At 36.0% G+C, this 22,936-nt stretch overlaps 1 protein-coding gene across 6 annotated transcripts in view; it reads right to left on the reverse strand.

The window, feature by feature from the left end:
- AKAP6 (A-kinase anchoring protein 6) overlaps window positions 1–22,936 on the reverse strand; it is a 280,671-nt gene that overhangs the window by 47,997 nt on the left and 209,738 nt on the right. For all 6 annotated transcript variants that reach the window (XM_057428430.1, XM_057428429.1, XM_057428431.1 and 3 more), the window contains 2 exons: window positions 4,193–4,339; window positions 548–772 (listed from right to left, as the gene is read on the reverse strand). In XM_057428430.1, coding sequence (XP_057284413.1) covers window positions 548–772; window positions 4,193–4,339 — 372 coding nt within the window. The remainder of the gene's footprint in view (window positions 1–547; window positions 773–4,192; window positions 4,340–22,936) is intronic.

Below are 22,936 nucleotides of genomic sequence, written 5' to 3' on the forward strand. Positions count from 1 at the left end.
TACAATTCTTTTCCCTCTTCTCCATAAATCTGTGGCCTAGATTAATGAAAATCTCACAGTGTATATCTCTTTTTCCACATATCTATTCACCACAACTTTGAATGTTTTCTCATGTATGCTGAATTTATGTCTCTAAAAGTGAACCTCAAATAGGCTATTCTTGACTCATATGTGCAAAGAAAGTGGCTATTAAACTATGGTCACACAGCACATTAATTAATTTAACTGATGTAGGGAGTGAAATTCAGACTGAAGGTTTTCATTGCAAAACTCATCTTTATAGTGAACTAGAATGAAAGAATACTGTTGCGTTTCAATTATGGTGTGATTAGCCCTCTAACGCACTTTTCTGCTCAAAGTATTAGGAAAAAATGTTATTTTAAAGATTCAATAAAATCTACACAGATGAACACATAGCACATAAATGAAGGCGAACATATGAATATGATTACATATGTGCATGCATTGCATTATATTATGTATGAGATAAATATTTTATCCTTCCATAAAGAGGAGTCTCTCTATGAAAACTATGGTTTTTTATTACCTTAAAATATTGCAGTTGTTTCTCAGCATTCATTGTTCCTTCATTTTCTTGTCTCAGACAGGAATTGAAGATGAAAAGCTCTGTATCTCTCAGCCACCCTTTCAGCTCTTTGATCCTGACCTCCAGCTGCCTTACCAGGCTGCCGCTTTCAGGCGAGAGCAGGTCACGTGGACCTAACCCACTGTGCCCTACCATTGTGTCTTGGATCTTCTCTCCTAGGGTTTTCTAATGCATCAGATAAAGAAAAGATAGATTAGTCTTATGCACCAAAACATATACAGGCTAATGTGCAACAAGAAGCATCTGTTAGATGACTGGAGATGTGGGGTTTTAAATAATTACTATTAATATCAATCAATTTCATTCTTTGTTTCCTTGTTTCAATCAATTTCATTTCTGTATCCTTGTTTCTGACTCATGCTGTTCTCTCTGGGTCACTGACTTTGATGGGAGCATGATAAATCAATGTTTATTAAGAGCAACTATGGACAGAGGAGACAAAATGGTACATAACTTTGTAAGGCAGTTACTCTCCAGAATTTGTCCGTAACTTTAGATGCTTATGACCATGAGAGTTAGTTGCTTCTAGGAAGCAAAAGAAACTATGGCAAGCACTGAGTTCACCAAACTCTTATCCAAGGTACCATCTAATTTTCTGGGGGAAACACTGAAATACTGATTTTTTTTTTGAGGTATGAACTATCAAGTCATAGCTTCCAAACTTGCAGCCCTGAGGTTGTATACAGGAGCAGTTACATCACAAACCAGCTGGTTTGCTTTTAAAAGTGGATGAACTCATTCAGAAGCCAATAAGCTAGAAACTGCAAAGCCTCAATGTGCCTGAACATCAGGCCAATTATTTAGGCAACTAAATTCAGATTTAAGTTCTCCATGCTAAGCATCCACTTTAAAAATAATGGACCAAAATAAACATTCACCTCTGATCGCTAATGAAACTAATTTACTACAGCTTTTCAAAGTAGTATTTCTAATAAAAGAACCACTGAATAACACTTTGATAGTGGACGCTGAGAGCATAATGAATATTCTGAAGAGGCTAGGAATAGAAAGTTACCTTCCTTTTCAGTATTTTGAAAGGCAATCTTTTAACATCACAAGGGAGATATGCTGTTGCCTGCTTTTTCTATGCCAAGCAGTATTTTATCTGACCTATAAGAGGCTGTCAGACTGACACTTATTATAAGCGCTAGATCTGTGTTACTGATTGCAGAATATTGAATATACACTGACAATCACACCCAATAACCTTTTAAACTGATAATTAGCAGTGGTTAATTGTTGTAACATGAAAATACAGTTTTAGGTGACCTAGTATGGCTGTCTGATGAAAATACATGATTTAGAAAGTTACTGGAATATAATTTATAACAATGAAGTTAGCTTCCAAAAAATAAGCTTTAAAACAGAAAAAAATATAGACCAGCAGACTTTAATCTACTATGTGATATTCTGTAAATAACATCTTTAGGAGATCATAACAGGCATGCTTTCTGGGCAACACCCTTCTATTTTCATGGTGAAAATATTGATAATTTGAAGACCCTCAGTGGAATCCAGAGCTAGCTATTGTTTTTATGCTGTAACGAAAGTAGCAGCAGGAGGTGAAATCAATGCCCTTGGAGGGTAGGGTCACAAAAAAGAATTTATTGCCACTTTTTTGTTCTGGAACAGTTTGCAATCATAAATTCTTCATAAACAGAATACTTCAGAGAATGGTCCGTCTTCATAAATATACGACAGAGGACATCAATTTCATTTAATTCACAATTTGTGTCAGCACAGCAGATGCCAATGCCTGCCTTGATAGGGTTGTTTAATATGCAATTGAGACAGAGTAATATTCAGCACAGGGGACAAAATTTCACAGATTAAACTGTACGCACCACTGACATTTCATTCTAATGTATTTCCATTCCACACTGTTCACCTTAGATGAAAGTAATATTAAAAAGCATATCCCTCTATTTTACCATTGTTAGAAGTTAAAATCCTTGTCTTTAATTTTTTTCATGCCAATTAAAATGTAATCATGCCAATTAAAACAGTATGCCTAGTGCTGTTAGTTTCTGCAGAGGTTTTTATTAAATTAAACAAAACTCTATCAAACTCTGCTTATTATTCATGAAATTGCATTTAGCAGGAAAATGGTTATATTTTATTTTTCTGTAAATGCTGAAATTAATAGCAAAATTTAATCCAGAGGTATGTTTTCATTTTAACATAGCAGTGGAGGGCTTTTTTTTTTTTTGACACAGACGATTTCTAGATTTCTAGACTTATGATCAGTTACTTATCTCATAGTTTTATGTCCTACCAGCTCTAATCAGTGCCACTGACTTAACCTGATTAAATACATTGCAAATCACAAATGTAAGTCCTAAAACTGAAATTACTTTTAAAATACAAGTTGTCATGACCAGATGTAAAAGAATAGGTTAATAAGTTCCATTTTAACAGTAAATTTATTAAAGTTTCAATAGTTTTAAAATGTTTGTGGTGATGCTGAAGATTAAAATTAAAAAGTAAGAAGCTCACTAATAATAAGGCAACTTTGTTACAATTTGCATATTTAGAGAATCTAGTGATTAGAAATAACCATGCTGAACCAAAAAAGCCCCACCTTCTAAAAATGCTAATGCACTACCAAATAAACTGAAGTGACATAAGTCAGTATTTAAAATGTTGTTGGCAGGTTGCAGGTATAGCTTACTTGTAATATATTAGATTTTTTTATTAAAACTAAGATAATAGCATGCAAAATTATGCAATGTAACTCTACTGCTAATATCACACATCTATAATTAATCATTTAAAGTAATTTATAAATTTATCTTACCCTTGATTTGAAGTGAAGGCAATTAAGGAGAGAAGTGGGTGGAAAAATATATAGTTTGACCTCTCTCTCTCTCAGCTGTTTTACAATAGGAGAATAGTGTCTCCTGCACAGTGCCATCACTGATCTCTGGGTAACAGAATCACTATATTGCTTTTTCTGCCAGATTCTTGTATCTCACTCTTTGGCTGAGACCCAGCCTATCATAGCGTGAAATGAATTACATGAAACTTTTTTGGCTTTTGTCAAAAGTGAGCTGAACACAGCAGCATGAAACATAACTTGTATTCTTAGCTTCAGGTATTCAGATTTGTTGTGAATCTGTATATTTGTTTTTGAGCTGCCAGTGTGACCTGAAATATGCAGTGACAACCCCACTTTTCATCTTAAAGGTATAGTAAATAGTTAAACAGTAGATGTCTCTAACATGTAACTTCAGAATAAATTCTATTAACATTCACTCAAGCATGACAGTCAGTGTATATCAGATATACTGCATTATAGTTGACTTGGTTCATACCCATAATACATGGCATATTTTACTTACATTTTTTATGTATTAAAGAACTAAAATTATTAAAGTCAGACAGGAGACAAGCATGGAATAAAAGAAAAATCAACAGAAGAGGAAAATACTGTGGAGTTCTTAGCATGAGTAGCTTGTTTGAAATGTACATGGTGAATTGAAAGAGAGAGATATTTGTGCCTCAAATTAGAAATCAGACAGACAGCGTACTTCAACACACAAAAATGTACACATAACCTACAAACAGTAATAAAAATGCAAATACCCCAAGCAGTTCCCATTTTTCATTAATTGAATCCACTTTTTCAAGGAGATCACTTGGTAGTAAAACACCACTTTTCTTCAGAGCTTCAACCTTACTAAGCAGTTCCATCTTTTTTGGGTGCCTGATTGACATTTCTACATTGTATCTCTAAAATGAAAAGAAACAGATAATATTAGCTACCGTAAAGTGTTTTCTTTACATAAAAATAAACTTTAATTCTATGTGTCCAGTTATGATCATGCTCACTACGTCATTTTTTAACTTTTTTTTTTTTTTTTAAGCATAAACCTTCTCGTGACACATCTTAGGAGATTTAAGTACCAAGCACGTATCCTTCTGGGTGACGTTTCTATGCAGGCAGTTAGCAATTGATTACATGTAGTAATATTCACTCACAATATTCACTTGTGCAGTAGTATTCACTAACACTCTGAAGCTTGATCTGCCTTTGTCTCATTCAAGTCAAAGGTATCTTATTTTTCAAATATGCTACTTCAGCAAGTAACACTGAGTGTCTCCATTAAAAGAAAAAAGAAAGCCCCAAACCGAAACAAAAAAACCCACAAGCACCTTCCCCCCCCCCCCCAAATCAACGAAATAGTTTCATAATTATGTTTCCTGTACAGTTTATTTCTTCTCTCTTTCATTGTGGATTCTTTCTCATATAGCGGCCTAAAATGCTATTACACATGAAAATGTGAGAGTTCCACCTTAGAAAAACAACTAGACATAACTCCTTTACAACACAGTATCAGTAACATGATTTTTATTGCATCAAACAACAGGAACAGTGAACTGGTACACAAACAAGAATAGCTACAATGCTCATATAGTCCAATAGTTTCTTCAAACTGAAATTACCTTTTATTTTCTGCACTGTTATTTATTGTTTAAAAAAAAAGGGGGGGGAGGGGAGGAGGGGGGACAGAGAAAACAGGAATAAAACCAGAAGCTGCTTTCAAAATGACTATTATACAACTTTCTAAATATTTCAGCTGTATATTACTTATATACTTTATAAAAACGTATTCTAATCTACAGACACGTCAACAGATAAATCTCTTTAAAACTTGCATTCTCTGAAAACTGGTATAAGTATTAAATATAATAGTTACTATAAGGATTAATTATATTTTAGTAACTGGTACAGCATATAAAAAAATAAAATTTAACAGAGGCATCCACTCATATACATAATCTACATATCGTTAAGCTAATTCCTTCTCCTTCTTATGTATAAAACACTCATAGTATTACAATTTCTGATATGGCCAAAAATGTACCTTTTACTGAAAGAAGAGAGTTCAACACATATTCTTAAAAAGGTGTTTACAAGACATACATAAATTATGCACAGCTATAAGCAAACTGCATCCTAAACATTAAGCTTTCTTTGCTTTAAATTCAGCCAAGGAAATTGCAATAGCAGCTCATACTGAAAATACTAATAACTGGGATAAGTACAAAAAATGAAACTAGAATAAGGAATGTTTAAAACATGGGTGCCTTTGCCAGATCCAAGAACATGCTCTGCAGGAAAACAAAGCAAAAATACAATTGGAGACAGCTTAAAGAAAATAATAAAGGTGTGAAATCACTGTTTCAGCTAACAGGTCCTCAGCATTTCCATGCATATGTTTGCATATTGTTAGTTTCATATTTTAATCTCTCATTTACACAACACATGCACATCATTTGTATTATGTAAACTTCAGCAAATATTAGTCATTTGTGGATCATAGAGCAAATGTTTTAAATGAGGTGATTTAAACCATTTCCCATTATTAATGAACACTGATCAGGTGTCTGTGTATCCAAAATTGCATGAATATGCATCGTAAAACACAAGGAATTGTTTATAAAGAACTTGCCTTTTGCTACTTGGTGTGCTGCGGCTAACATTTTAGAAACGTACAACAGTAGCTATCAACCAGGCTTGGCACTAGGGAACTGGATCTGCCAAGAGGCAACACCATTTTATTGGACTAAAATGTTCAACAAGTATGCTTCTTGGTGCTGCATTATTGCCTTTTCAGCTAGAATGGTTACTGGAGGAGATTACAATCTTCTTTATGTAATCTGATTTCTATTTAAAGATGATATAGCTGAAAAAGGATTTGCATAATTATTTCCATAAGTACATGTAATATCAAGGCGAATCCAGAGTCCAATTTGCTAGGCAAGGAAATCCAGTTCGTGCGACTCCCTTTCTTTTGTCAAGTGAATTAATAGACTGAGGGAGTCCTCTAGCTGTGTGACACTGGTGCAGGCACAGCTAGTTAACACTCATCACCTATTCTGGGCTGGCAGCTGCTGCTGGCAGGACTGGGGCTGGGAGTATTCCTGGACACTGCAGGACTGCTAAAGAAATGAAGCACAGTGCATGTTTCTAACTACAATGCTCTTGTTAACATAGAAACAGAAGATGTTTCATTTAATTTTGGACAAGATAAAATGATTCAGTGCAGCATAATCCAAATAGTGTGACAGATGTTATAAAAGGTTATTACATTAAAAAATAAATAAACTAGATTTTATGCACTTGCTCTGTCTTTGTCACCATGTAGCCTACTGTACAAAAAAGCATGATGAAAGTGCTGATTGATAGAAAATGCATTATACTGTAACTGTAAAAGATGAAAGAATTCAGTTCATTACTAGATGTATTGGTATGTGACTGAGAGTCAGTATTGTTTCACTCCTGGATATTTAACATGCAGTGTGTATTTTAAGTTAGGGGAAGAGCTTAATGTACAGGAGGCACAGTTTGAGAACTGATAGCACAAGATGCTATTGCTAATGCTATTTTTTAATCCATTAAACACCTACACTCTAAGCAGTTGCAAGGAAAAATTAGCTACCAGCTCTATCAGTACCGCACAACCCTAGTCTGGTAGGACTACTTAATCCTGTGGTGAGAAGATAATTTAATCTTCAGATTCATTCTTTTCTCAGCTTTAACTGAGCAAAGGCTGCTGCATTGTGACAGCCTGTGGATGCTATGACATGGATTGCTGTTTAATAGCCAAAAATGAGATTAAGGAAGTTAGTCACAGGTTTCTCGCAACAGCCACAAAAAGAAATAAACGAGTAATATATAATTTCTCACAACACCTGTCATATTAAAAAAACGGGGAAAAAGCCCAAACAACAACATACTGGAAAATCCTGCAAAATATTTACAGCATGATTAGCTGTGGGCATGCATGGCTGATATTGTGTTCTTGAAGCCACTTAAAAAAAATCCAAAACATTGTTATGTAAGTTAAAGAATTTTGTCTCTTTACTACTTCGCACTCAATACCAGCATAAAATCAATACTTCCCACAGGACAAATAGTGGAATTTAAAAAAAAAAAAAAAAAAGGGAGTAGCATTTAGCTGTGAATGAGTTTGGCAAAAATATCTAAACCATGAGAAGTTGAATTCCAAAACAAAGCAAGTTAAAACCTTACTCCCCCTGATAAAAATATTCTAAGAAATTCATGCATGCTTGGACACTTTTTTTTTTTGCACTTTATACTAAACTGTGCCTTTTTTTTCCAGCTTCTTTTTTTCTTTAAAAAAATTATATAAACCATTTTTTGTGTGAAAAATCACACCCGAAAATTCTGCCCAAATGGAGACTGGAACAATGCCTTGTAACAGTGTTAATTGTCACCATGGAAACCAGAAGAATAAGCCATTTTGAAACTGGTATAGAAGGCACACATTGAGCAACTCAAGCATTTTTCAGCCTCCCTCAGTGTTAAGGAACAAGATGCCTAGTCACTGAGAGGTCAGAGAAAGAAATCATGATGAAAGGTTTGTAGATGTGCACTGTCTGGTAAACAATAAAAAAATCTGTACACAGTTAACAACTCTGTAAGACTGCGCACTGCATCTTTCAGAAAGAGAAACATCACAAAAAGATGATCGGGATTGGGGTGCGGATTCCACCCCTTGAGCAAAACTTTAGGGCAATATTATGCGAACCTTGCCCCTAAAGCTCCCTGGGAATTCTGTTGTTGTAATAAAACTTCAGAAAAGGAAAAAAAAAAAAAAAGCCTGCATGATGGAATTCAAAATAATTCTCTAAAAGCACACAGAGAGATTAAGACATCTATTGTAAGACTTTTGTATGGTGCTTCTGTTGGTTATAGTGAAAAGAGACTAGACATACTGAACACACAGTGGAGCTATGGCTACAAAGTACAGAAGAATTAAGCCAGTGAACTTTCTCCATTATTGGAATAAGGGTGTGCTATTTGTAGATGTTCTGCATTCCATCATTCACACACTAACAAAGTATCTTCAGTCAAATAGCACTGTATAACATACAACTGAGATCCGGACTGAGTGACTGGCAATTTGAGTTTCACCTGGATTGGATTTTTAAATTTTAAAAACTTGCCTCTGAGGGTTTTCCAGTGCTGCAGACATGAATATATGCACACATATGTTCGGTGTCTGTATGTGCATGCATCATCAGCGTTGGCACACATTTGCAAAATATACTAACTGCATGCATAAAATTGAGTAAAGAACACTCTGCAAGCAATTCACCAAATATTCAACATAAATATACGTAAACATATACCAATGCACATATAGCAATATTTGTCCATCATGCCTTCACACACATTCTCACTTTGCTTTCTGGATAATGTTTGCACTCCTCATGCTAGGCTTCATGGTGGCCCCTTAGGAAGCCCATGCCTAATGCCATTCAGTGACGAACAAAGAGTCTTTTTATTCCAAAGTCCAGGGTCCAAAGCTCAGCTGTATACAAGCAAAGTGAAGGAATCTGCTAGAGGCCAGCCTACATTTCACAATAGCTCTTACTGCTTCTACCTTTTTGGTGTTATCAATGTGAAACATTTTAGAAACCATCCAGAAACTTGGTTATATTTCTTACACTATCAATAGCACTAGAACCTCTGGACAACATTCAAGATCTGGGCTGACTGATCTGTCCAGATAAATAGCAGTTGCTGTTTCTTGCAAACTTTATGTATTTCACTATTAGCAATTTATGGCAAATAATTGCACAGGGAAATTATAAAGACTCCTACAATTGCCCTTGTAAATTAATAATAGGCTTTCTTGCTTGGGATAAATTTGCTGCTGAGCCTTTGGAAAAATTAAAAAGTGCAATGTCATTTAAAATTGCCAGAACTCACACAGCAAATTACATCTGAGGTTAAGAATCAGTTTTTCCTCTTCTAGTTTATTCCATTTGCATGATCTGGAAATCATATTACATTGGCTATGTATTGTTAATTGGACATAGATTGCATTATCTTTGATATAAATCAAACTACAAATATTAAAATGAATTGCAAATTCTCTAATAGAAGATCATAAAACAATCTTTTTTAAGTATCTCCCATTAATAATTTAATTCCAATTATATCACTCAGAAAACTCAAGGAGAGTGCTAACTTATTTCCATTTGCTTTCTTCCCCTACAAATAAGCACAATAGCACAATATGTATTTGTGTGAGTGCATGTGTGTATGGGTGCATGCCTGTAAAACAAAACAAATCTTGGCACTTTTGTTTTAAGCCCCTGCAGACACCTTGAGTTTTTGTTTCAGAAAGTAGCGAATGTGGATTACACTTCTGCTATGCATTCCTTTCTGTGGCAGCTAGAGAAATAAACACATTGAAAGAAATATTATATAACTTCATGACTAAATTTTGCCTACATTAAAAAATTATACAGTTGGTACCCATTGTTCTGCATTTTTTTGTGGGATTTTTTTTTTTTTTTTTAGGAGGGTGATCCCAACTCTCTAAATTTCACTATAAATGTAATATCTTTTTGAAGACTTTGTATGCCCTTTAATGAATTTATATTAAATATTTAATACTGTTTAGGGCATATCCACTACTACCAAAAACAGTTATATTCCCAGCAGTCCCACTGTTTCAGGCAGAGGGCTTGATTGATCCTCCTAGCCTGAATTGAGTAGAATGAAAAGAAGCAGTTGGAAAATAGCTGCAATCATTTAATGCAGATGACCTCTGACAGGCTCGCAGCTCTTCTATCTGAACAGAAATTTGCATGGGGTCTCTGTGCAGAGGAACAATGTAACCTAAATGGTAGACAATCTTTATTCTAATGAAGTGGGTGTCAAGGTCAATGTAAAACTGCAATGATAAATGGTGCACCACTAGGCAAGAGAAGTTGCATAGGCATTGTAGTGCTTTCACATTAATTGAAGGCTGAAATTCACTGAGTGAAAGCACAAGACTCTCTTTTCACCATAATGTGTTAATGCACAAATGTTTAAATGTTTTATTCAAGCCCCTAGCCTGTTGGCACAAATCTTATTGCAAACAAAAATACAATAGTTGGCCAATAACCAGAAAAATAGAACTTTTTATTGGCTTGCCTTATTTCTTGAATTCCTAACAACTTCCACAAGCTGCTCAGAGTACCAAAAGAATAACAAGTCTCCAGACACCTAATGTAATTCCCATGATCCTTTTTCTATTTAGGATATCTGTCTTTAATTAGTTCCAAACAAGCAAGCCTTTAGACAACTCTTCATTAGATACCATTCCCAATGAACTAACTGCGAGAAGAAAAGTCATGCTTCAATATTATTATTTCCTAGATTCCAAGTTTTCTTTTAGTATATAGTTAACATCTCCAGGTGCCTTTTGTTCTCGGTAAGAATTAGACCAGTAAAACTGGGTTTTGTAATGCAAAGAGTTGTGTGCCTAGAGTGGGGACTAAACTACAATCTGTTATTGTGGCTTTGTCAAAACTGCAATACAACTATAATTATAGTACTTCATCAGTTGATCAAGCAATTTGTAGAAGGCAGTACACTCTGTCTTATAAAAATGAGGACAGTAAGCTGCTTTTTAAGATCCTGAGCTGCTTAAGCTTGTTAAGGGTATATTGTTTGCTAATACACTCATTAGCAGCCAAGCATTTTAACTTCATCAATTAAAGGGGAAATGGTGTTGCACCATTAGTTTCACCAAATGCTAAAATAACGATAGCAGTCTACAGCTAAGAATTTTAGAAAATGTATTTTCACCTGCAAGCTGCATTATACACTCCCAACGGGGTTTTGTGCAGCCATATATACATGGGGGGGGGGGGGGGGGGGTATATACACGCGAATGTAGGTGGTGAAAGCCCTGCACATAGTTGTGAAGCTAATTAAATATATACACATATACACCTTCTTAAAATTTTCCAAATCCCATAAGGATTGCTGCTGAAGCACAGCATCATTTTTTGACACGGATGAACATTTACTTATCTGAGTAATCCAAAGGATGACAGTTTATTCCTGTGAACAACTAACAGCTCTCCTGGATAACTAACGGGTTCACAACATGGACGATAAATTTTGAATATTTATCAGCTTTTATAGTTTTAGGCTTTTCTGTGCAAATAGATGTTAACAATACGATTACAGTTATTAGACAAGGAGCTATAACTTGTTACTAATTAAGAGGATCTGCAGTACTTTCAATTTCAGGGAGGCTGTGAGTGGCACGTACTGTACAACACCATTTCTATTTTACAACTTGCCTGAGCAGGGGAATTTTCCATATGGAAATCAGTCTTCAGGATATTGCAATTCAGAGAATAAACTCCAGTGGAAAGAAAAAAAAAAGTATAGTGTAAAGGAAGAAAAAAAACCCCACGTTACTGATGAAACTGTTTAAAAAACTGTACAGCTTCATCTGTGTGTGATTTGTCAGGTCTGAAGCTTTGACGTGCCCAAGGGGCAGACCCCAGCGGGGAGTAGGCTGCAGAGCTAAATAGCTGTGAAAGAAGTCTTAATGTAGGATGGAATTCAAACTAACCTTGACATGACCTCAGGAAAAATATGCAAAAAGTAAAATGAATGCACTCTGCAAGATACATCCTAATTTTGTGGCCGAGCTGGTTAGTTTCACAAACATAACTGGGACTTTAAAAGCAAAATAAAACACAAGGAAAAAGGGGAAACTTTGGAATTTGAAGTAAAAACTTAGGCAGGCATAGGGTGTTGCTGTGGAGGCATATGAACCATTTGGAAACAATCCAAATAAAAACCAACACTGAACAATATTGTTGTCAGCCTGTCTATTCAGGAAAATTGTTTTTTTAGGTTGAATATAAATGACACAAAGCCAAGATTACATCATTGCATTACAAAGTCTGTTGTAGCTTTTAGCCGAACAAGCCCCATGGATCTACTGGCTGATGGCAGTAATTCGGTACAAAGTTTTAAGGGCTTCTCTCCCTCTCTCTTTTTTTTTTTTTTTTTAAGCTTTGTTACTCTAAAAATAGAAGAATTTTTTTTTTAAATAATGATTATTTAAATTTTTTAATCCACATCCCTGAGTTTGGTCTGCTGCAAGTTTACTACTTGATACAAACAATAAAAAAATTGAGTGGGTATATTAAGTCTTGATTTGGTTTTATTACGCATTTTGCCTGTCTTGCTCAGTGTTCAGTTAAGCAGCAAGACATCCACCTTAATATAGCAGCCAAGAACTGGCTAAATCACTAGATATATGGAAATTTTAATTGAGTGTCAACTTGTGTTGAAATTCAATCCCATTGCCTTCAGAATGCAATTTTGTAGCAATACCAGTTATTTACTACACTATTAACCAGATTTTAAATATAATGAAATTGCTAAGAACATATAACCAAAATACAGCGGTTTGAATTCCTATAGCAAGGATTGTCCAGTATTAGGTGCATATGATTCCATAGATCTAGAAACTGCCACCCATCTACAAAGACAAATACTGGCAGATGATGGTGGAACACAGTCCCACCATGCAGAATAGCACATTTCAGGTAAGGCCACAGAGTTGGTGCATTTCACATCATAACAATCTATCGATCTTATAAACAATGTGTTTTATTGGGATCTATGGCTGATATATGAAGGAATTGCTGAGATTCATCTTGCACTGCTTGCTACAATGCTGTTACAGCTCTGAGGTATTTTTCCTACCCTTGCACCACCGGTGTGTGTGGTGTGCGACTTTTAGTATAGACCAATATAAATGTAACCAATGGACATGCTTAACATATTAAATGTGGATTTAGCTTAATTTACATTTATTTAGTTGCCTGGAGAATAATTAATATTAAATAACTTTAAAACGGTGCTCTTTCAGAATTAATAACCACTATAGCTTTGGGTTAGTGCTCAGGTATATTTATTGAGGAAAAATTACAGAGTAAGGGAGATTCCAAAAATACTGGTATAGACTGCTGTTAGCCCATTACTGAGCAGAAAATGTATCTGATGGCAAGGAAACTGTCCTGGAAACAAAAAAGTGGAATTGCAGCTCCATCCTTTGCTGGATATTCTGAAATCTCATATAGATACATTTTTACATTCAAATTTTTACAAAATAAAATACAACAATGTAAGATTATGGAGATTTTTTTGAAGAAGATGATCAAAGAAAGTAATTTACAATCTGTTATCCTCCCTTCTGCTAAGCTGTGCCTACTTTTGCAGTATGCATGAAACATAAAATTGAAACTCCTCCACACAAAGATTTAATTCCAAATGCACTGACTATTGTCAGGCTGTGTGTTATAGGCATCATTCTATTTTGAAATGGATGTTCTTGCACATCTATCTTTCACAGACTGGCTCTTCTGAAGTCCTTACTCCATTGTTACTCAGCCAGAATGCTAATGATGGTCAGTAGTAGCCTCCCATAAGTGAAGTTTGACTGAAAATCGACAAATAAATTACCTTCTCTTCTAGCAAAACCTACTGGGATATGTTTAAGGTTAGAATATCTTTGGATCTTCTTACCTATTTGCCATACTGTTTCGTGGGAGAAGAGGCTTGCCACTGCAGAAAGAGCCAAATGGAAATCTAAGTTCCTCAGACCAACAGGGACAGAACTCTAAGTCTCCACCAAAGGACAGGAAAATTCATAAAGAACAGGACACCCACCATTTAAAGCACAGTGGCTTTAGTAATCCAAATTACTAGACTTTTTCCACTGTGAGAAAAAGAAAATCATCCCTGACCTGTGGTGATAGCCCTGTAATCTTTGCAGGCTGGTGAGTGACCTTCAGTCAAGACCACACAGACTGTGTCTAGCTTTTTCAGTCTCAAACCTCAGCACATGTGGATCTGAGCTCTTATTACATGTAGTATCTAGGCTAACAATATGATCTTTAAAGTATTTGAACTTTTTTTCCTCATGACAGAACTTATACCTGTTTGAGGGCCCATCTAGGTACTGGTTAGAAAGGGTGTTGACAGGAGATTTCTCAACTTGACCCAAAGTTATAATAAAAAATGTCATTTTTATTTTAAATGCACATCCTGTACTGTATTAAGTGAAAGCTAATAGTTTTTATAATGTGCTATTTGATTTGTTCCTTATAATTTCCCTTGAGTTATGTCAAAGTTGGCACACACAGCAGGTCCACTAGGAGTTCTAAAATATCTCCACTGACTATCTAAAACACTGGCAATCACTGTAATTCCTTTTACAGCTATACCGCATCAAAACTATTGTTAAAACATGTTAAAAAAAAAAAAGTTAAATAGTTAACTATTTATTATCATCTCTGGATAGACATATCCTGAACCCTTAAAGAGACACAGCAGATAACAGGTAGTCACTTTTCCAGTACACACTGATGTTATTACAACGAAAGGAGAAAGCTGCCATCCCAGTGCCATTATCTGTGTTAACAATGGGCAAGTCCCTTTTTATACTGAATTTTATAAATTCTTAAGAACTCAGTATTTAATTTTTAATATTATTCTAGGAAAAACATATAGTACTATTTTAATAAAGGAAAAAATACTCTCAAGTAGATATTTTTATGATCAACTACAAACCACTTTCAAGAGCAGATTTATAATGGAACTGCTGACAGTTCCTAAACTAAGGCTGTATGAATGCTGCAGAAACAGCTATTTCAGAAAACATTTTTAGCATTAGGAAAAGTCCAACTTTGTTTGAACCTGAACTTATTTTTTTACAATAGCAAGTAATGTTAACAGCATGCTGAAAATGCTAAGGCTAAGTGTACAGTGTCAAAATAGATTGAATCTCTCTGAAAACTGGAAATTCAAGCATTTTAAACATAATCCAGATGTTAGGCTTTTAATCACATTTCAAGAAAGAGGAAACTTATGCAATACAAAATTCATACATGCATATTTCATTAGTGCCTTTCCTATCACTGAATTAAAAATTTCTAACATATGTTTTCCTCAAACAGATACTGTTTTAAATTAGAAGAGTTGGCCAGAAGTTGTGCACCTCACAAATGTCATTGAACCATTTTAACATGGAAGAAAATATTTCCTTTTTTACGGTATTAACAGCTTCGATGGCAAATGTACAGCAGCAGTGATCATTTTTTGCCTTATTGATAGGAAGGTCAAGAGTCTCCAAACAAACTAAGCATTTAAAGATGACTAAACAGCAAGAACTAACAACTAGCCTTCTTCAGAATATCTGAGACTGAGAGCACTCAGACTGACCTATATGTATTTAACAGATGCTTTTTCTTTTCCTCACTGGTTATTGAAACAGGACTATTCTATGCCCAAGCAGCTTCCTCTGGCAAGAGTCAGACTACCTTGAAGGTGGAAGATGTTCTTCCAAGGTGTATTTCAATACTAGGACACTTAACAACACCACCATGTTTGCTGAATGATATTTAAAGACTATATCAGTGTGGCCATTGCTTCTACAAACTAACATACATATGATTTTTGTTATTTTTTTCACCTTTGGACTCTTAGAAAATCTCATTTCTAAATGAGTCATTTCTAAAAATGGACTTTCTGAATGTAATAACATTTTCATTTTTTAAATAATTTAAGACTGACAAAACAACAATAAAAATGAGGGGGAACCATCACAAATATAATGGGAAAAGAAAAAGGGAAAAGACCACCTGCATGTGGCACTGGGCCTATTCTGTAAGACCCTTGTAACTTCTGAGGAGTATGGGAAGCATGACCATGAACCAACAGGAACAGAAATATGTACTCTGTTACACTGCAATGTAGTGGAGTGAGATGTTACTGTAAATTTCAGTTCTGTCCAGAAATGTTGGAAACTAGATAATCCAGGACGTGCTGAAAGCCAGCCTGTATCTCCAACAGCTGCTGTGACTAGAAGAGATACTAAGCCTCTTTCCAAATGGCAGCCAGCGAGGGTTTGCCTAATGCAGCCTTTTACAGGAAGGCTCAAGCTTGTCATTCCTATGCTTCAAATAGTTGCAGACTTCCAACACTCATGTGAGGTGAAGAAATACTGTTCTCAATTTAAAATGGGAAACTGAAATAGAGATGGATGTTGTGCCCAGTCTCAGGGATGATCGCTGATGTAGGAGAGCAAGTCTTTTGAGATTCGCTTCAGCATCCTGTCGAACAGAATATATTCTCTGAGCTCAGAACTATTTAATGTTGTTTGCTTCACAATAGATTGAAAATAATGCACTTATGAAACATTTTAGTCATTTCATAAAATACCTCAGCTCTAAACTCAATAAATCTTTATTTCTACAAACCTGTAGGAACTAACACTAATAGTTACCTTAAAAGAATACATGAACACAGTGACACTGAACTCATTTTGTCTACTGAACAACTACCAAGACAGAAACAAAAGTAACTTTTGTTTTTCTTGACAGAAACTTTTCTACATTTCTTTCTATTTCCCTGATTTCAGGTGTCTGTTTTCAAGGATTTGTGCTGTGCTAAAGGTGAACTGTTATTTGCTGGCATGGTAAAAGCTGAAAGCTTCTCATCTCTAACAGCATTCTGCCAAAATATTCTCTGACAAAACTTGGGCTGATTCATAGATCTGAAGTTCAAGAAATTGTCATAATCTAACCTTACCATTTGTATAAAATGTGCCCTACTCTTACTTTCTCTATATATATTAAGCGCTCACATTTCTGGCCTGGAGAAGATCTTTTGGTATTGCACCCAGACCTGATTCAAAGATGCAAATGATGGAAAATTCACAGCATTCCTTGGTAAGATGAAAAATAAATAGGGTTTCTGTGTGTGTGTGTGTGTGTGTGTGTGTGTGTGTGTGTGTGTGCAGTTCTGGTGTCCTCAAAATAAGAAGGACATGGAGCTGTTGGAGCAAGTTCAGAGGAGGGCCACAAGGATGATAAGTGGCTGGAGCACCTCCTGCATGAAGACAGGCTGAGAAAGTTGGGGCTGTTGAGCCTGGAGAAGAGAAGGCTGCGTGGAGAATTCATAGCAGCCTTCCAGTATCTGAAGGGGGCCTACTATGATGACGCAGAGGGACTCATCATCAGGGACTGTAGCAACAGGACAAAGGGTAATGGGTTTAAACTAAAGCAGGAGAAGTTCAGGTTAGATATAAGGAGGAAGTTCTTTACTGTGAGGGTGTTGAGGCACTGGAATGGGTTGCCCAGGGAAGTGGTGAATGCTCCATCCCTGGCGTTGTTCAAGGCCATGCTGGACGGAGTCCTGCACAACATGATCCAGAGGCATCCCTGTCCATGGCAGGGACGTTGGAACTTCATGACCTTAAGGTTCTTTCCAACACTATCCATTCTATGATTCTACAATTCCTTCACTGTTAGAAATGGTTTGACTTGTTTCGAGTTTGAATTTGTTTAATTTTACCTGTTTTAGCTGTTTTATCTTCTTATACCTTTGCCAATAGCTTGAGTGTCTGTGAAAGCATGACATTACTATAAGAACCAAACACGAAACCAGGTAACTTGCACTGATCTTCGGTTAACTGTTCAGTGTTTCTGGCATTGCACTTTATAGCACCAAAACATAGAGAAGTTGAACAATTTTTGCAGAGGCTGGTGAACTCAAATGCCACACACTGGGCATTCTTGATTCTTCCTAGGGCTGTCAGAAAACAAATTTTCAATAACTCAGCCCTGATATAAATGAAAAAGAATGGGTTTGGATTTAATTTGTGTTTATTGACAATACTGGCTGTATATTTTGGGGTTGACTTGTTAGGTTCTCTGGTTCACTTAAGGATTTTTGTCTGCATCTATTCATGCTGTAAAGGAGGATGGGGAACAGGAGAAAAATGAGATGTTCACCCACAAGGACAGTATTTTCTAGTGCACGCTATCAACTGCTCTAGATTCACTGGAAATTGTAAAGTTGAATGTGAAGTGATCTCAACAGACCAGGGAATCTGCCTCTTTGTGCTTAGCATTTTGTAATGAGCTTCTCTGAAATCAGCACATAGCATAACACCAGTATATTAATAGAACCAGCAATTCAAAAAAAAAGAATAGTTCTGTAAAGATTGTGCAGTAAAACTGATTTCAGGAAAAAACCCTGCAAGTTCATGGTGACTTGTGTTGCCTCATGGAAATGCTAATCTCTGTGCCCTAAGCAAACTGATAAACTGGTGACTATAGCATCGATATCCAAATATATATCTAACACTTGCAATGTCAGTGGATTTAGAGATTGGCAAGTTAGTGTTGTTTTAATGTCTGAATTCTACTTAAAGAAGATGGAAAATGCATATCTTGAAAATTGAAAAAGATAGACATATATCTGAGAAGGAAAGCAATGCTTGAAAGGACTGCAGCAGCAGGAAATATGGACACAAACCCAGTAGTGAAGTAATATTAAGCAAATTCAGGATACTTTGAATTGACTTCAGATACAGCAAACACTAGGGAAGACATGAACTTTTGTCTTTCTGGCATTCTCTCAAGACATTCTGGTCCTGCTTTGTGGAAAGCCTATCCTGGTAATCATGCATGTCATGATAGCTATCTGGCTGTTCAAATACGAATTGGAAAGATCTGTGCCCATTAAGACATATGCTTAGAGCAATCTGCAATGATGTCTTCAAATATAACTATTTGCCTGGTTAATAGATGTTTGCTACACTATGTAGGGAATTTAGTAATTCCAAAGAAAGAAGGAAAAATTCAAGAAAAAAAAAAGAAAAAAAAAGAGGGGTAAGGAAAAGAGCCCATTACTTACTTGGTTTTTCAATTTTTTTTAAGGAATACATTCTATTGAGAATATTGGCAAAAGTGACTGATTTTTATGGTGGCAGAACTTTTGTGAATGGTACCTGCACTTCATTGACATAAATAAAGTGGTTTCACTTCTTAGTTTAAGTGGCTGTACTTCCTATCTTAATAATATTTTTCTAATTAGTGACAGTTCTAGAAATAAAAGAGTATACTTTGTTGAATACTCCATGTTCGTAACACATTTTTCAAATCTACATCTGAGTCAACTTTTAGGTCATTTAGTTAGCTATTATGCTAGAGGTATATGTTGCCATAGAACTGAAGTTTAAAGAAATTAATTAATACATATTTTATAACAGGCCATAGAGCTTTTGTACATTAGACAACTACACTAGCACTACATAAACCCTATTAAAGGTAATTTTTCAAGCTCATTGGTGATTGGCATTTTGTACTGATGCCTGAAGACTTGCCATTGCATTGATTTGATTCTTTTCCTCTTTCATAAAGTGTGGAAGAAATGCCAGAAACAGAAATTAACTGTCCTTTGGTAAAGCCATTAAGCACTTAAGAAAAAGGTTTGAATATTTTAACCATGTAAAAATCTTTAAGGACATTATGTATGTTTTTTAATTTTGCAACCTTTCTTCATCCTGAAAAAGTCCCACTGGCATGACTACACTTACATTTGCTTAGTACGAGAAAAAAGACAAAGTTAAGATTGCAAATGCCCCACTTGCACTCACGAATAACGCCATCTAACAACGGAAGTTTTAATAAATATGATTGTACACTCTTCTGACGGAGTTAGGGCGTATGCTAACACAGTGTAGTAGGCCACCTGGTGGTCAAATCTGCTAATTATCCATTTTAATCTAACAGAAAATGAGATGGCCATTCAAAGATAAATATTAAAGAAATTAATAAACCCCATCAACTAAAGACCATTGGAACTAATTTAAATATATAGAAAAGAGATTATTTTCTTCATCTTATCTTAGGTTTTCTGGGACTAGCTGCTGCTTGAGGCAGGATACCAAGGTTGACTAACATCTTCTCATGTTAAAAATGGTGAGTAGCTAAATTCATAGGCTTTTGCACGCCACCTTATAAAATAAAATCCCATAACACGTCAGTGTGTCAAAACATACCCCTCTGCCCCTTAGGAAAGACCAGAAGAGAATCGGGATTAAAAAAAAAACACAACATAATTGTTTTCCAGGAGCTTTCCTGGGAAGCTTGAATACAGGCTACACAAAATTATGTTGGCCAGCATCACTACTTAAAAGTATGTAGGAACAAAGACTACTATGCCCACAGATCTGGGTCCAAACATCTCACAGCCATACAAAGCAATGACAGCAGGCATCAGTGCAATCCATTGTTAGCATTGTACATTCAGACTCACAAAAGAAGTGGATGTAAAATGTAAGGTCACTGCCGACTACTGACAAGTAGCTGAGATGCCTGAATAGATGAGTTAAGGTCAGAACTTCAAGAAAGATTCTCAACTATTGGATGACCTGACAACTAGGGATCAGAACATGGGAGAGTGCCTGGTTTTGAGATTTAATCAATCAGAATCTACTGGTGTTAGAATCTGTAGTGCTCAGGTAGGAAATTCTGGCTCTGCCAGATTAAGTCAGCAAGCTAAAAGGTACAGAATCATAGAATATAGCTACAAAGAGAATTCAAAGATGCAGCCTGGAAAAGGTACCATATACTTCAGGAGGGTAGAATTTAGAAAGCACCAGAGAGGAAAGAAGTAAGCATGTAACTGGAAATGGTGGGTGTTCAGCGCTATTTTTAGCCTTATAAAATCATAAATATCAATATAAAAGCCTCTTCTCATAAGACCTCTGCATCAAATTCACAAGCAAATCATATGCATGAGCCAGACGGTCTATGCTGACTTCAATGGAACCAACTGCCTAAACCATCAGATCTGCCATCACTTTAGGTCTCCCGGTTTGGAGGTTACCCAGACGCTAAAGAGATGTTAGGAACAGATACAGGCACTCATAAGCATAACAGCTTTCAAATGATATGCAAGTTATTATAGTAGTGCAGTGACTGGATTGAAGGGAAGGAAACAGGGAAATTGGTAGAAGATTCATTTTCTGTCATGAATTCATTTGGGTGAAATGCAGGAAATATATTTCCTCACTGTTTAAACACGCAGGGGCAAACCAGAAAATTTTAGCTATCATTTAAGCATGCATCAGCACCAAGGTCAGAATTTCCTACCTGCTGGTTTACCATGGCAATGAAGAGCACTGTCTGTGGAAATGGTTAGTTCACAGAGAGAGAATACCCTGTTATTCTGTCAGGAAATAACTTGTGAGACACGCGGCTTTGAAAGGAGATACAAAAAGCTCCTCACATACATTCAACCTATCTCCCACAATAACCATTTCTGCTTGCTGTTGCCTGCTGCAGTGGGCCAGCAATATTCTACCTCTCTTTTAATCTGTCTTATAACAGGAAGAGCTGAATTTTACTTAATGTGAGCCAAACAGAAACATTTTCCATGAAATACACATTATATTGCTTAACATTTTAATACTCTGAGTAACTTTGAAATATGCCAGGAATAGCAAAGCTTACTTATTTAGCATTTGTGCTGTTAGACAAAATACATGTATATAGATATGTATCTTACATACAACTGAACTAAATGAAGATATGTGCCTTTATATAACTATATTCTCTTTGATTTGCATCTATACTAGGTTCCTCACTATGTTAATCTGCTTTTTTTGGAGGACTCAGTACTGTTCATTAATTTGTAGGGATACATCCAGCACTTGAAGTAAGGTTTAAAAAAAAAGAAAAAGAGGCGGGCTGTGGGTCTGCTTACAGCTAGAGGCAGCACATGGTGTCTTAAAGGTGAGATATTGCCCATCAGGTAACCCATGGTATATTACCTCTCCTGGAACACAAGTGCATTGTGGATGTGAAGGGATCAAGGTGTGCTGTTGCTTCTGGGCAAGAGAGAAACCCCTAGTTTCACTGATTTCAGAAACCAGGGCTTTCTGTTTGAAGGAATGCTATTTTAACTCTAATTTAGACCTACACTCACTCACTACTTCTAGCACAGTGTGGGGAAAAGGAAAATGACAGAGGAACTACTACAGGAGCTCTATATCACCAAGAGATTCTCCTAAAGCTCAGTCCTTTGAAATACGATTCAAGGACTGGCATCTTGCTTCCTTTCTCCCCCTCCCAACATTTTATTTGCTCTTGGTCCCCTAACTTTAGTTAGTTAGTTAGTTAGTTAGTTAGTTAGTTAGTTAGTTAGTTAGTTAGTTAGTTAGTTTTTAGTCACTCTATATTAACCACTGCAAAAATCCATGGGGTTTTGCCAAATGTGCAAACAATTTGTAAAAGCTATTGTTCATGTCTGTGAAAGATTGGCCTGTCCTTCTATCAAGGGTTCTGCCTGTTTCCTGAGTGGTTCCTGTTTTCTCGTGGCCAGCAGCAAAGTCCTTCAAAAATCAACAGATGCCACCCACAGGTGACTCAAATGTTTTCAAGTTTTCTGCATTCAGATTAATACTCCTGTCCAGGTTTTCATGTAGGAGTTAGTTAGGGATTGCATCTTCGACATTTTTGTTTGCTATGTTTAGATTGCCATCAGCTGCTCACTAGACTAAGAGTGCCTGTCCATATTATACTAGAATAGCTCTAGAAGCTGAGAGTGATGAGCATAAAAGCCTACAGATAGTTAGCAAAATATGTAGCAAAACAGGCTGTGCTGTTCATTCAGATCAATATGCCAAA

Source organism: Pezoporus wallicus, unplaced genomic scaffold, assembly GCF_028554395.1.
Source record: "Pezoporus wallicus isolate ANWC-B61680 ecotype Strahan unplaced genomic scaffold, APGP_CSIRO_Pwel_v1 contig_3486, whole genome shotgun sequence".
Taxonomy (NCBI): Eukaryota; Metazoa; Chordata; class Aves; order Psittaciformes; family Psittacidae; genus Pezoporus; species Pezoporus wallicus.